The 15,070-nt window shown below is 36.5% G+C and overlaps 1 protein-coding gene across 4 annotated transcripts in view; it reads left to right on the top strand.

The window, feature by feature from the left end:
• Positions 1 to 15,070, top strand: part of KIDINS220 (kinase D interacting substrate 220) — a 91,780-nt gene that overhangs the window by 35,287 nt on the left and 41,423 nt on the right. For all 4 annotated transcript variants that reach the window (XM_082641974.1, XM_082641972.1, XM_082641973.1 and 1 more), the window contains exons 13-22: positions 582 to 746; positions 2,464 to 2,643; positions 3,431 to 3,596; positions 5,483 to 5,634; positions 5,797 to 6,086; positions 6,912 to 7,052; positions 7,773 to 8,016; positions 8,182 to 8,270; positions 9,750 to 9,894; positions 10,585 to 10,747. In XM_082641974.1, the coding sequence (XP_082498100.1) occupies positions 582 to 746; positions 2,464 to 2,643; positions 3,431 to 3,596; positions 5,483 to 5,634; positions 5,797 to 6,086; positions 6,912 to 7,052; positions 7,773 to 8,016; positions 8,182 to 8,270; positions 9,750 to 9,894; positions 10,585 to 10,747 (1,735 nt within the window). The remainder of the gene's footprint in view (positions 1 to 581; positions 747 to 2,463; positions 2,644 to 3,430; positions 3,597 to 5,482; positions 5,635 to 5,796; positions 6,087 to 6,911; positions 7,053 to 7,772; positions 8,017 to 8,181; positions 8,271 to 9,749; positions 9,895 to 10,584; positions 10,748 to 15,070) is intronic.

Raw genomic sequence — 15,070 nt, 5'->3', positions numbered from 1 at the left:
TTCTTCTTGCTTTTCAGCTTTTCAAAATACTCTCGTGGAATATTGTTATTGGAATTGCCTTCAAGTGGTAGATTAATTTGGGGGAGAATTGCTCTTTTTAAGTCATTGAACCTTTCTGCCTGGAACCATAGAATGTCTCTTTTTCTCTGGTTATCTATTATGATTTTCACTAACATAGCCTTCTTTATATAGGTATTATACATATTAAAATGATTCTGAAGAACTAGTTACTGTTTTAATCATTTTATCAATTCTAAAATGTACTTTACTCCACATTTTAGCATCCCTGAAGTTGGAATATGTCTTATAATTGATGGGTAAGAAAGCATCGTGTCATACTTGGCAGCACTTTTTCTTTCTTAGTCGTACATAATAATGATGCATCTTATAATTAGTAGGTATCTTAAGTTCTATGAAATATGGTATTAACTTAAGCACCTCTGAACCTATTTTTACACAGGTCTAACCATTTAAAATAAGTGTTTTTCCTCAATTAAGTAAACAATTAATAAATGAAAATTGATGCTCCTTTTTAATAGTAATGTCTTTAATGCAAGGATATGATGTGTTTATAATTACAGGACACTTGTCTCCTACGGAAACAGATGGTGACATGCTTGGTTATGATTTGTATAGCAGTGCCCTGGCAGATATTCTCAGTGAGCCTACCATGCAGCCGCCCATTTGTGTGGGGCTGTATGCACAGTGGGGAAGTGGGAAATCCTTCTTGCTCAAGAAACTAGAAGGTATGTTTGTAAAAAGTCTGCATATATAACAAAGTTTTCTCTTGTGTATTTTTTTTTTAAGTAAAGAAGAATAGAGTTTGTTTTTTTTTAAACATCTTTATTGGAGTATAATTGCTTTACAATGGTGTGTTAGTTTCTGCTTTATAACAAAGTGAATCAGTTATACATATGTTATACATATACATATCAGTTATACATATACATATCTCTTCCCTCTTGCATCTCCCTCCCTCCCACCGTCCCTATCCCACCCTTCTAGGTGGTCACAAAGCACCAAGCTGATCTCCCTGTGCTATGCGGCTGCTTCCCACTAGCTATCTGTTTTACGTTTGGTAGTGTATATATGTCCATGCCACTCTCTCACTTCGTCCCAGCTTACCCTTACTCCTCCCCATATCCTCAAGTCTATTCTCTAGTAGGTCTGTGTCTTTATTCCCGTCTTGCCCCTAGGTTCTTCATGACCTTTTTTTTTTTCTTTCTTAGATTCCATATATATGTGTTAGCATACAGTATTTGTCTTTCTCTTTCTGACTTACTTCACTCTGTATTACAGAGTCTAAGTCCATCCACCTCACTATAAATAACTCAATTTCGTTTCTATGGCTGAGTAATATTCCATTGTATATATGTGCCACATCTTCTTTATCCATTCATCTGTCGATGGACACTTAGGTTGCTTCCGTGTCCTGGCTATTGTAAATAGAGCTGCAGTGAACATTTTGGTACATGACTCTTTTTGAATTATGGTTTTCTCAGGGTATGTGCCCAATAGTGGGATTGCTGGATCGTATGGTAGAATAGAGTTTTATGTATGGGTATGTGGTTGCTCCTCCACACCGTTATTTGAGTTCTCTTTCTAAAACAGAGATCCAGCTGTGTTATAGCATACTTAAAACCCCTTCGTAGCACATTCCCTGCGAGTGCAGTTTATAACCGTCCTACCCAGGCCCTTCACAGACTGTCAGTTTGCGTGAGCACCCCTGCTGGGACTGCCCCCTGTGTGTGCTCAGGGCTGTAGGCATAGGGGCTCTCTGTGCCCCCGCGAGCCCACTAGACCCTTCCTGAGTGGCCTCCTCTACTAGGAGCTTCCTGGACAGGTCCCCCACCTCCCCCAGCTAAGCCCCACTCCTTTTGTTTGGCAAAATCTCACTCGTTCTTCAAGGACAGGTGTCAGTATTGCCCGTAAAATTCTTGCTAAGTTTTGTAGTAAGAATGCCTTGTTTAGCGCTCATCTGGACTGAGCACACACCTTTAAGAGCAATGATCCTCAAATGTAATTGGAGGGAGAAGGGGTGAGGAGGAGCGGAGAGGAATGGTGGTGCTAGCTGGGTATAATAGTTTGAAGACACATAACACAGTAATAGTTTTTAGTTTTATATCTGGAAACAGTACCTTGTTGATCGTGTGATACAAACCACAAGAATAAATATCAACAGAATCTTGACAGATGGGAATGTATGAAAGAGGATTTTGTGCATTTTCAGTAGGAAGCAAGAGAGTGGGTAGGTCAAGGGTCAAGGGTAGAGGTACCCCTAGGGAATGAGATTCTTATCAGAAGAGAACATTGGTTAAAATGGTTAAGTAGCAGCATTCTATCTAGGGACTTGGTAAGTGCTCAGTAAATGTTTATATTGAAAATGTGAAATTTTCAAAATGTTTGAAGTTGTATTTCTTAAATAAAACAGAAATAATGTTTTCATATTAATTTCTCTTTCAGATGAAATGAAAACCTTTGCAGGACAACAGATTGAACCTCTTTTTCAGTTTTCATGGCTTATAGTATTTCTGACCCTGCTCCTTTGTGGAGGGCTTGGTTTATTGTTTGCTTTTACGATTGACCCAAATCTTGGAATAGCGGTGTCACTGAGCTTCTTGGCTCTCTTATATATATTTTTTAGTAAGTCTTTGCCTTTTGTCTTTTTCAAAAATGTAGAGAATGTCAAAACTCATTGTTTTACTTAAAATTGTATCTATATCTTTCTCCTAAAGTCTGTAAGAGGTTTTCATAATTAGGTGAGAAAATTGATTTTTTGCTATTTTGTAAGTTGGCCTAGAGGAACATTGTCCCCAGCCTGGCTGGTACAGCTTTAAAAACTAGTGCATTATTTGTTAATATTGAAGCAGAACTTTAATTTATTATACTTTCCCCTTTATATGTTAATTAATTATTTATATTTAAATCTTTTTTGAAAATAAGTTTTTATAGCTGTCATGACGTGCTCTTGATCATTTTGACCATGACTGTAATTTTTATTTTATCTAAAAGCAAAGTAATAAATATATATAATCCCTGTTCTCGGGAGTGTCTTCAGTTGCAAGAAAGGAAATAGATTTACCTTTGGAGGAACTACTGGTAACCTCAGCATTTGCAAGTAGTGATAAAACCAGTCTTTTACGTTTGAATCTGAACTAAGGGTTATGTTTCCGTTTAAGGCATTATCTTTCTGATTGTGTTTCTTATGTCATATTTTAGTCAGCTTACTTTCCATTTTTCACATACCTGATGTATGTTGGGGGAGGTTAATTAATTGAGGAATTCTTTGAGGAATAGTTAGGAAATGGAATGGGACCATGAAAATTATGTAAGTCTACCCATTACTACTTGATACTTGACTGTTTGGAGAAAAGAGGCTGCTTGACTAATGATTGTTCTGGATAATTTTGTTTTAAACCGTGAATTTCAGTTGTCGTTTACTTTGGTGGACGAAGGGAAGGAGAGAATTGGAATTGGGCCTGGGTCCTCAGTACTAGATTGGCAAGACATATTGGGTATTTGGAGCTCCTCCTCAAATTGATGTTTGTGAATCCGCCTGAATTGCCAGAGCAAACCACTAAAGCTTTACCCGTGAGGTGAGTTGGTCCCTTTGACAGAAGTAACTTTTAATAAGATGAAGCAAGTAAAAGTTTATAATGCATCATTTCTCAGTGTATATTCCAAAAAAACATTGGTCCCTTAAACTTTTTAATGTGAGAAATAAAGCAAACAAATACTCCCTGGTCAAATCTGTGTGGGAAACACTTCATATTATAGCTCCCTCTTGTACATTAAAGGATCAGAGACACCTTTTCATAAAGAAATCAATTTAACTTTGATTTACCAAATTTTATTTGAGCATAAACCCATGTTCCCCCCTTATGACACCTGTTATCATCCTTTGGACAAATTTGAAAAGAGTGCTGGTCTATTTGAAAAGAGTGAAAGGAGTCTTGGCATCTCTTTACATCAGGGTGTAACTTTGGCAACTCAGCTTGTGCTCCGAGCTGCTTTTTCCTCACCTGTGGAAATATATTTACCCACTCCTCTAAAATTATTTTTAATATCAAATAGGAAATGTATGAGAAAACAGTTCAGAAAAGATGGGAAACATGTAAGTCAAAGAGTAAAGGAAAGCTAGAGGGCTCCAGAGGAAAGTGAAATGAAATAAAAAAAAAGTTCAGAGAACGGAAAGCAAAAGGAATTTGATAGAAATTAGTAAAATAATTAGTAATAATTAGTTAAATATGCACTAAAAGATTAAGAATTTAAAAATTATTATAAGATAAAATATGTTTAAGTTATGCTGAAAGTAAATAGGCCAAACCAGATAAGACATCAAAACTATAATATAAGAGAGAAAGATAAAAATAAAAGCTTACAAGTAATTGGCATATAGGAGTATTAAGAAAAGGATTTAAAATGAGAAGTTAAAATGAAAAGTGTAAAAAGAAAACACGCAAAGTGTAATAGAAGAATTGGAGAAGATATTTTTACATAAAATAGAAACACTTTAAATTAATGAGATGGTATTTTTTAAAAAAATTAGAACAATTAAAATAGCTTGCATATACATAGTACAATGTGATCCTAGATTGTATTTTGAAAGCAATGCCTATCTACAGGATTGAGATGAGAGTTTAGTTTAGGGGTAGAAGGGAGGAAAGGAACTAATGCAGAAATAATATCCATTCAGAGACTCAAAATACAAATAATTCAGCTACTTTGCAGAACAACTGTGAAATGAATATTTTATAGCTTCTTTCTAAATCCCTGGTAGACGTTTAAGCTATAAATAAAACATTCTAAAGCTTGAGTTTTTAAATGGCATTCAATTCTTAATTACTGTAATATTTTCTCAAGGTTTTAATCTCTTCAGTTGGTGCTTAGAAAACTTTCTTTGTGCAGCATTTTTTGGCTGATATGGGGTGTCACCTTTTTTTTTGCGGTACGCGGGCCTCTCACTGTTGTGGCCTCTCCCGTTGCAGAGCACAGGCTCCGGACGCGCAGGCTCAGCGGCCATGGCTCACGCGCCCAGCCGCTCCGCAGCATGTGGGATCTTCCCAGACTGCGGCACGAACCCGTGTTCCCTGCATCGGCAGGCGGACTTTCAACCACTGCGCCACCAGGGAAACCCTGGGGTGTCACCTTTTCATCATTTTAATCGTTGTATCATGAGATCTGTTGAGATGTCTCATTCCTTGGCTAAGCTGTTATAATCTTTTTCCCTTTCTGCCTTTAGTCAGAATTACTTCATATAAGTCTACCACATTTAACTTTTGTTGTTGCCTTTTCCTGAGAAAAGTATATAAGACGTTAGAAATGGAAGATACCTAATTACAAGTTGTTTTCCCTCCTTAGAATTATAAAAACAACATTTTGAAAGAGACATGAAGAAATACAGGCTAAATGATAGAGATAACATATGTTGAAATCGTTTCTTTAGATAGCTGAGTAACATTTTCTTTCCCCTTTCCCCAAGGTTTTTGTTTACAGATTATAATAGGTTGTCCAGTGTAGGTGGAGAAACATCAATGGCTGAAATGATTGCCACCCTCTCGGATGCTTGTGAAAGAGAGTTTGGCTTTTTGGCAACCAGGCTTTTCCGAGTATTCAAGACTGAAGATACGCAGGGTAGGACCTCCTTCTCTTCTTTGTGTGTATGTAGGGCTTGAGGATGGGATAGACGAAATGCATGAAAACATGAATTGAACATCAGATTTGTCATATGCTGTCACCGTAATGATTGAGATTTTCTGGATGCTTGACATGTTAAAACCATTTGTTGTATTACAGGTAAAAATAAATGGAAAAAAACGTGTTGTCTCCCATCTTTTGTCATCTTCCTTTTTATCTTTGGCTGCATTATTGCTGGAATTACTCTTCTGGCTATATTCAGAGTTGACCCAAAGCATCTGACAGTGAATGCCGTCCTCATATCAGTTGCATCGATAGTGGGATTGGCCTTTGTGCTGAATTGTCGTACATGGTGGCAGGTGCTGGACTCTCTCCTGAATTCTCAAAGGAAACGCCTCCATAATGCTGCCTCCAAACTGCACAAATTGAAAAGTGAAGGATTCATGAAAGTAAGCACTCACTGCTTCTTAGAAAATAATCCTGGGAGTTTCTTGGTGGTCCAGTAGTTAGGACTTCGCGCTTTCACTGCCGAGGGCCGGAGTTCAATCCCTGGTCGGGGGGAACTAAGATCCCACAAGCCGTGCAGAAAGTAATCCTAATGTGAATATGCTCCCCATGACCATGGAGCTTTAGGGAGTGTATTCTCTAAGTGTTAAAGCATTGCATTTGTTTTTAGTTTTACTCTAGATTTTTCCTATGAAAATACATACGTGAAGTGGGAAAAGTTACAAAAATAATGTATTTTTATAAAACAGACTTTTATAAGATACTCAGAAAGTTGCAGATTATTCCACAGTTGGTAATTACTACCTAATAACACAGGTTACTCTAGAGCCTGGTAGAGTAAGCAGATTGAACCACCAAAACATATAAGATAGGAACATACTTTTAGAGCAAAAAAGGGCTTTATACAATTATCTGCAGCCCCTTACTTTGATCAAGGTCACATGCCATCAGGGAGTCAAATGTAGTGTGGTATTTAGATTATTTGGATTTGCATTCAAATATGTCTTCTGACATTCAGAGCGTGTGATCTCAGCAAGTAAGTCACTCAACCAAGTTTGTCCTTTTAAAATGGATGTGACAGCGTCTACCTTATTGTAATAAATGCTCTAATTTAGGTGAAGCACTCGCTGCAGTTTTAAGTGGAACCACAGCTGGCAGTGAGGACTTTGGGTTCCTTTTCTTCCTTTAGCTGACTTTCTGTCCAGCTTTCTAAGAAATGTGCTTAACTTTCTCAGATTCCAGTGCTTTGTATCCTTTCTTTTGCACAGGTTCTTAAGTGTGAAGTGGAATTGATGGCCAGGATGGCAAAAACCATTGACAGCTTCACTCAGAATCAGACAAGGCTGGTGGTTATCATCGATGGGCTGGATGCCTGTGAGCAGGACAAAGTGCTCCAGATGCTGGACACCGTATGTCTGAACCAACTTGATACTTGTCATTGTCACACATGTGGCAGCTGAGAGGAATCGCTTCATGAATATCTCAAGTGGAGTTTGAATACTACTTCTTTTGTAAAAACAACCATATTTTATGCAGAAACATAGCAAGAGTAGAAGTTTCATCACAAGCAGATTTAAACAATTCTAGCTTAACGGCAGTGTGAGGAAAAAAGTGAATAGAGGGTCTCTAAAGTCCATAGTGTGACTCCAGCTTTTCTTTGCAGATAGTTATGGTTAGAATAGAGTTAAGGGTAGGGAAACCACAGAATTTGTAGAGTTCTGTTAAAGTAGGGCACGTCAGTGGCTCTCTGTAAGGTACGTTATAAACAGCAGTATGTAACTGTGGTCGGAGACCAGTGTGGCTAGTACGTCATATATATTCATGAATATTTCTTGTGTGTTGATCTTACCTCTTACGTAGACCATAAGTGTCTCGAAATACGACAGGATTAATTGTTTTCTTTGGAGATTTTATCACTGTCAAATGTTGAAAAATTGTCAGATGGTGACAAACCAGATTGCGACTTTGGTAAAATTTGTTTTCATATAGAATAATACTTGAATGAAAAGGAAATGTTATTTTAAAAATATAGTCACCAAAGGACAACACAGATTTTGAAGAGGTGTTTTATTACTTTGGATAATTTAAAATTTTTATCTTATCATAACTATACATTTCTTCTACTGCAGGTCCGAGTTCTGTTTTCAAAAGGCCCGTTCATTGCTATTTTTGCAAGTGATCCACATATTATTATAAAGGCAATTAACCAGAACCTCAACAGCGTGCTTCGTGACTCAAACATCAATGGACATGACTATATGCGCAACATAGTTCATCTACCTGTTTTCCTCAATAGTCGTGGACTAAGCAGTGCAAGAAAATTTCTTGTAACTTCAACAACTAATGGAGATATTCCATGCTCAGATAATACAGGTAAAGATCAAGTTCCTCAGGTACTTTGGGTTTGAAGTAGTTCTATAGTTTTTTATGGTGCATCTCCTTTTACCTTGAAAAATATTGTTCATATTTCACTACTCTTTAAATATCACATACAACAGGGTTTTAATACAATGGTGCTTTCTTGATAAATTCTTTAAGGGTTGCAGGAAGATGCTGACAGGAGAGTTTCACAAAACAGCCTTGGAGAGATGACAAAACTTGGTAGTAAGACGGCCCTTAATAGACGGGTAAGTTACCTTATGTTTTGAGCCATTTGTTTGTATTGCTATTATTTAAATAAAACCAAGGTGATGCCACGTAATATTTTATAAATACTGCATTGAGCTCACCAAGTAAATTTTATCATTGGATTTCCTTTCAGCTTCAGGTGGTTTTTCAAGGAATGTCTGAACCTAGAGCCATAATAACTGTAAATTATATAGGAGTGCCTGTCCTCTCCCAGCCTGCTCTCAGCCCAGGTGCCACTCCAGACTCCAGACCAATTGAATCAGAACCTCTGAGAGTGAGATTTTAAAGCTCCCCAGATGATTTCATCGAGGGTTAGAGAACCACTGGGTTCATTCCAGGTCAAGTTGTGTTTATTCCAGGGACCCATGTCACCATAGCTGTAAGGGAGAGAGAGGCGCGTAGTGTGAGAACAATTCCTTGCTTTGTTTTCCTGTTGGCCTTCCTCCTTCCCCGATGTTTGTGAGATGTGTACTCTTTTTTTTTTCTCCCGCACATAGTGATTTTGTGCCCTTCCCAGTCCCTTGGTTTTCTCCTGGAACACGGTAGTTTCCCTGTCCTACCCTATCTTTAGGAGCCTTCTTTTGTAAAGAATAAGGGAGTATTACAAGGCAGGAAGATGTCCACTTGCAGGTAAGTTATGGTGATTGTGCTGCTTAAGGATGGCTAGGTTGGGCTAGCATTAGCGCCATTTATTTTCCCCCCTAGTTTGCTAACATTAAGTTGGGACATTTTACATTTTAAAAAATGTGTCTTCAGTGATATTTTGACTTTATTCCTCTACCATGTACAAGTATGGATGTGAAAATAATATTATGAATGACAGTTGACAACTCTAACTTAAGAGCAGGGTGTGATTTTCAGTTTTGACTTTCTCTCCTGTGAGTCTGGATTCCTGGGTTCCCTGTAATTGTATCCACATTCCCCTGTCTCATGACCTTAGGTGAGAACGCACCTCTGTTGTGCCTGCTCCTCCTCAGATTAGATGGGGTTCCCCACCCCACCCAGGAGGGAGCCTTTAATTCTTACGCAGATGTGAGGATAGTTAGAGCAGCTGTGTCACACGTTTAAAAATAACCTAAAAATCAAGATGCTGAATCCTTAAATCTAGACGAGGGGTCATTTGCTTGATTATTTCAGGGTTCCTATAAATACTGAGCTCCTGTAAGAGTTTGAGTCGAATTTTCTTTACACAATTCTGCTTATTTATGATCTTCAAGGCATCGAGCTTTCTCTGTACAACTATAAATCAAAATACATCTGAAGCTAAACCATAGCATTCGATGCAGTTGCTGCTAATATTACTTTATAACTGTTCTGTAAATATTCTGCCTCAGGAAGTAATAATAATACTTTTTATTACTATATAGTCTTCCTCTTTGACTAAAATTTTGGATTGTTTTTGTTGTTGACATAAACATATATTAACTTCTCAAAAAGCCTTAAGTTCTCAGGCTCGACGTATGGGTTCACTGTTTCAGGATACTTACCGAAGAAGACAGATGCAGCGCACGATTACTCGGCAGATGTCCTTTGATCTTACAAAACTGCTGGTTACAGAGGACTGGTTCAGTGACATAAGTCCTCAGACCATGAGAAGATTACTTAATATTGTTTCTGTGACAGGTGAATTTTGTTTTCTTACTGTTGTATGGTAGATAATAAGGTTTAACATTAACAAAGCAATTCAGTTTCAGAAACAAAAGGATGTACTGGGTTTATATGTTTACACTGCTGAATACCAGTTTTATTTGCATTAAGTGTGTCTAATAAAACCAATATTAGCTTTGACAATGAAAATCAACTACCAGTTGTCTATTGTTATTTTAAAACTCGATGATTTAAAAATTTTTAAATTTCATCTCAGCTTTAATTTTTCTCTTTGTATAAACATAATTTTATGCTAATTTGTATAACTGAGTAAAATTAATTTATAATTTAAAATGTTGAAATTCAGATTTTACATGCTGCTCTTTCTGTTTTCAAATGATATATATTTTTTCTTTTTTTGTTGTGTTAAATGAAATACACATAAAAATTTATCACCTTAACCATTTTTAAGGGTACAGTTCACATAGTTGTGTAGCCGTCACCACCATCCATCTCCGTCACTCTTCATCTTGTAAAACTGAAACTCTGTACTCATCCTCCTGCTCCTCTCCCCCCAGCCCCTGGCAGCCACCATTATACTTTGTCTCTATGATTTTGGCTACTCTAAATACCTCATATAGTTGGAATCATACAATATTTGTCGTTCTGTGACTGGCTTATTTCATTTAGCACAATTTTATAAAACATTTTTTGTATTCCTTAAAGGGCGATTACTGAGAGCCAATCAGATAAGTTTCAACTGGGACAGGCTTGCTAGCTGGATCAACCTTACTGAGCAGTGGCCATACCGAACTTCATGGCTCATATTGTATTTGGAAGAGACTGAAGGTATTCCAGATCAAATGACATTAAAAACCATCTATGAAAGGTACTTTATCTGACCTCTTTATATTTAAATTTATCTTAGACTGAGTTGACTTTTCAGAAGAAAGTTAATGCATATAAAGCAAAATGAATACAAAATGTGTAAAATGTAGAGTTCTGGGTTCAACTAATCATTCTCATTAATTCCGTTATAATTTGGAGTTGTATTAGCACAGGTATATATCCCATTAAGCAAAATTTACAGCTTTATTTGTCTCTATTCTTCCTTTCTCAATGTAACCTATATGATGAAAAATGTTTCATAGTCCTGTTAGCTCTGTTATTTATATATACAAAATGCAAACCTTAAAACATTATTATTTATTTCTATTTTATTTTTTATTCTAAGTGTCTTTATAGAATATTAAGGAGGTTACATTTTCCAAATCATTAGTGCCGGTATATTCACAGCTTTATATCTGGAGGATTTGGGGAACTGTGAATACTGGCTGGAAAACATTCTTTGCATTAAACAATAAAGGATTTATAAAATATATGAACAATTTATTGTTCTTTTATAGAACAATAAATTGTTCTATAAAACAATAAAAAGAACTATCTTTCTTTTATAGTCAGTCATTTGAAGTACTTTTTAAATCTACTTCTGGTAAAGAAATTGATTACTTTTTTCTGGAAAGCCATACAGTTAATGCTCAGTGAAATATCAAGCAGGTCAAGTTTTAAGAGTTTGACTTTCTTGTCAAATAAACAAATAAAATTATAATCCCTTTTGTTTACCAGAATACTTAATACCTTCAAAGTTTTCAATTACAACTCCAAGTAAAAATACCTCTTAGAAAAAATACAATACAAGGGAACTATACAATTGTATAAAACTTGGTATAATTGAAACTATTATTTTGAACATGTAAATGAAATATTAAATCTTAACGAACCATTCAGTGTAGAGTTTATACATTAAAACTTTTAAAATTCCAAGTAATTTTTCTTAGAGTATTGTCAGCATGTGGTTTTCATTATTTTCCAATCCCCATTTTTCATGTACATATTTTATCTAATATTTTCTAGGTGAATAACTGATTTTAGAATATAGAGGCTGGTTGTAGTATTAGTCTACACACTTGAGCTCTTGTAGGTTTTGCTGTTTAATTTGTGCTAAATTAAACATTGAATTCTGTGAGCTGTGTCAAGTAGGTGCTCTCGTAGATGGCAGCGACACACAACTACCATGGGCCTGTGGAGCACTGTCACTGATTGCATCTGCTCTTTGATGTTTTAGAAATCACCTTCTTATTATAAGATACATGACTGGTTTTCCCTTGGTTGTGCAGTAAAATATTATTTCATGAATAAACGTTTGCATCATAGCATAGGTGCTGTATAATAATGAGTGTTTGCTAGATGAGCACAGTTTTTGGTTTGATACACATAGGACTCAAGTCAGTCTCTTCACCTTCCTTTAATTGAATATAATGCTTAGAAGTTTATTGTGTCTCAGGAGTCCAGGAACATTGATCAGTTGCTCACATGTTAAGGACCGTGTGCTTAGGGTTCCCAGCACTGGGCCCTCTGCATGTTCTGTGAAGAGGGTGAGTAATCGGTGGAAGAAGGTCTGTGTCCTCAGGAAATAGAAGCAGGAGAGATGTGAAAATAAAGAGTTTTTAAAGCTCTCAAAAAAATTCATAATTGAGTTCACTCGAAAAAAATCTACTAAGTGTCTGCTACTTGGGGGCCCTGCTCCTGATGCTGGAGGTACAAAGGCGACCAGGTAAATATATGTTTACTTTTTGATCCTATAATCTCACGTGTAGAAATTTAAACACACACCTCCACAGTTATAAAACTGGTTATACAGGGTTGTTTATTGTGACCTTATCTGTAGCAGCATAATTTAAATGCACATTTATAGGAACATTGGTTGGATAAATTATGGCACAGCTACCATAATAGAGTACCTTGTAGCTGTAGAAAATGAGAAAAAACTATGATTTGATATGGAGGAATTTTCAGGATATATTAGTAAGTGAAAAATGTAAAGTGCAAAAGAGTATATAACATGTTTCTGTTTGTATAAGAAAGAATGGGGAATAAGAACATCTGTATATACATATGTAGGTATATATTATTTTTTATGAAAATATAAAACAAACCCATGGGAAGGGTAAGCCAGAAACTAATAAAAATGTTTACCTAAAGAGGATTCTTAGATGGGGAATGAGATGTCTCTGAATGTACATTTTTATGTAGTTTGCCTTTCATATCATAATCGAGAAACAAAAAGGATGGGAAAAGCAAACCCTAATATTGAATACAAACAGAAAGAAATGATCCTAATGGTACATGAAATTGAAAATACAACCACACAGAAAAAAATTAATTCAAACACCTTTGAACTCAGTTCTATGATCCTTTATTCTTAGTATAATATACTGAAGACAAAATTAACTGCAAAGAAATGTTGAGCTTAGTAGGTTTGTTGCTGATAATAGTATTGGTATTATACTCCTGAAATCCTTTTGAATGTATCATAGGATAGAGTAAAAAATGAATTAATAGATATTTTTGGAAGCCAGTGTTTTCCCTATGGGCGAAGGGATGTACAAATATTGAATGGAAGAAATTAGGAGGAGCACTATGGTAGTAGACTGGGTTTGGAGATATTAAATATTAACTCATAATTTAAAGTGAGGTTTCCTCTAGTTTTGCCCACCAAAAGGGAGCAAAAATACCCCCAAATTGTGAGCACATCTGGTGCCTAGATCTTGGTTTCTGATTGGGACTCCTTGGAGAAATGGCTAATTCCAGGTCTAAGGCAGGGAAAGCTCGGGGAGCCTGCATTGTTGTGTCAGCAATCAAGGAAGGAAATGTTCAAAGACAGTGAGGTCTGCACAGAAGGGCACAGGACTTAGCTTGAAGGAGCACCTTTCAAACTTGGGCCCATTTGAGAATCACAAAGAAAAATGATGGTAATGGATTATAACATATCAACAAAAGAAATCCAGTGAGTCCATAGTAATACTTAGAAGAGAGGAAAAAGGAATAATTCTTTGTTTTAGGAGAATGGGATAAGTGTAGAAGGAATGAATGAAGTAGAAAAATTATCGTTTTTTAAAATCCCCAGTATGATAATTGATTCAAGCAAGGATCATCGGTGGTTGCAGAAACCACTGGAGGAAGGTTGTTGGGGAGCACAGGAGGTGCACATGGTCTCAAAATATCACCCCCAGGTTACATATAATCACAACGACGACACGTGCTTGCAGTGGCGAAGTCTGGCTGTCACCACATTTTTAATCAAATAGTCAAGCCTGGCATCATTAATGGGGTGCATAGCATCATGTGCCACTAGATAAAATGCGGTAGAAGGTACCACATCACCTTTCTGGTATAGTTGCCAGCCGTGTTGTACTATGATTCTAATTCTGAGGATGCAGCCAGATGAATCCGGAATGTGGAACATTCTACAAGACAACTGGCTTGAATTCCATATTGGTGACTGGGGGAGACTGAAGAGATAGCTCCCACAGCCAAAATGCAGTGTGTGAGCTGTGATAGGGATCTGTATCAGAAGAAAAGCAGGGCACTGAAGGGCATCTTGTGGGCAATTGGGGAGGAAGAATTTTTGAATTAATGTTAATTTCCTTAGGCATGGTAAGGGTATTTGGGGGAGGCTCATGCTGAAGTACTGAAGTGTGAAATACACTTTCAGATGGTTTGGCAAAAGGAAAGTGTATGTATGTGTGTGTAGATACGCATATGTCTGTAAGTATACCTGTGTATATATTATGTGGATGTGTATACATGTACATATATATGGGGAGGAGGGAGATAGCAGGTGTATCGCGACATGATGTTGACAGTTTGTGAATCTAGGTGAGGCGTGTTTGGGAGTTGATTGTCCTGTTCTTTCACCTTTTCTTTGACTTAAAAAGACATTTTACCGCAGTGGAAAAGCACAGTAAATAATTAAAATATAGGACGATAAATGCTATGATTTGAGCAAATAAAAAGAGAGGAGGGATACAAACATGAAGGACCTGGTTCTTATTAAGAAAGTTTCCTCTTCCCGTTCCTTTTCTCCATAGTGATTGTTCAGTAAATATTTGTTGCTTTGTTAAGAATTTTACTTAAGGACATAGTTTACATTAAATGAATCCAAGAACTGTATTCCTTAGTGCACTTATGTGGTTTTAGTAACCTTTACACACATGCCACGTGTAATTGAAAATCATTATGTATATATACATAGCTCTATTGAAAGCTTTAAAAAAAAAACCTACCATTTTGTTTCATGGTGGCAGGATGAATCACAAACCACACTTTATTGATTGATTGATTCTAATGTTAGAATCAGCTGGTACCTCTA

Source organism: Mesoplodon mirus, assembly GCF_964341445.2.
Source record: "Mesoplodon mirus genome assembly, chromosome: 14".
In the NCBI taxonomy this organism is placed as follows: Eukaryota; Metazoa; Chordata; class Mammalia; order Artiodactyla; family Ziphiidae; genus Mesoplodon; species Mesoplodon mirus.
This window is presented reverse-complemented; position numbering and strand designations above follow the sequence as displayed.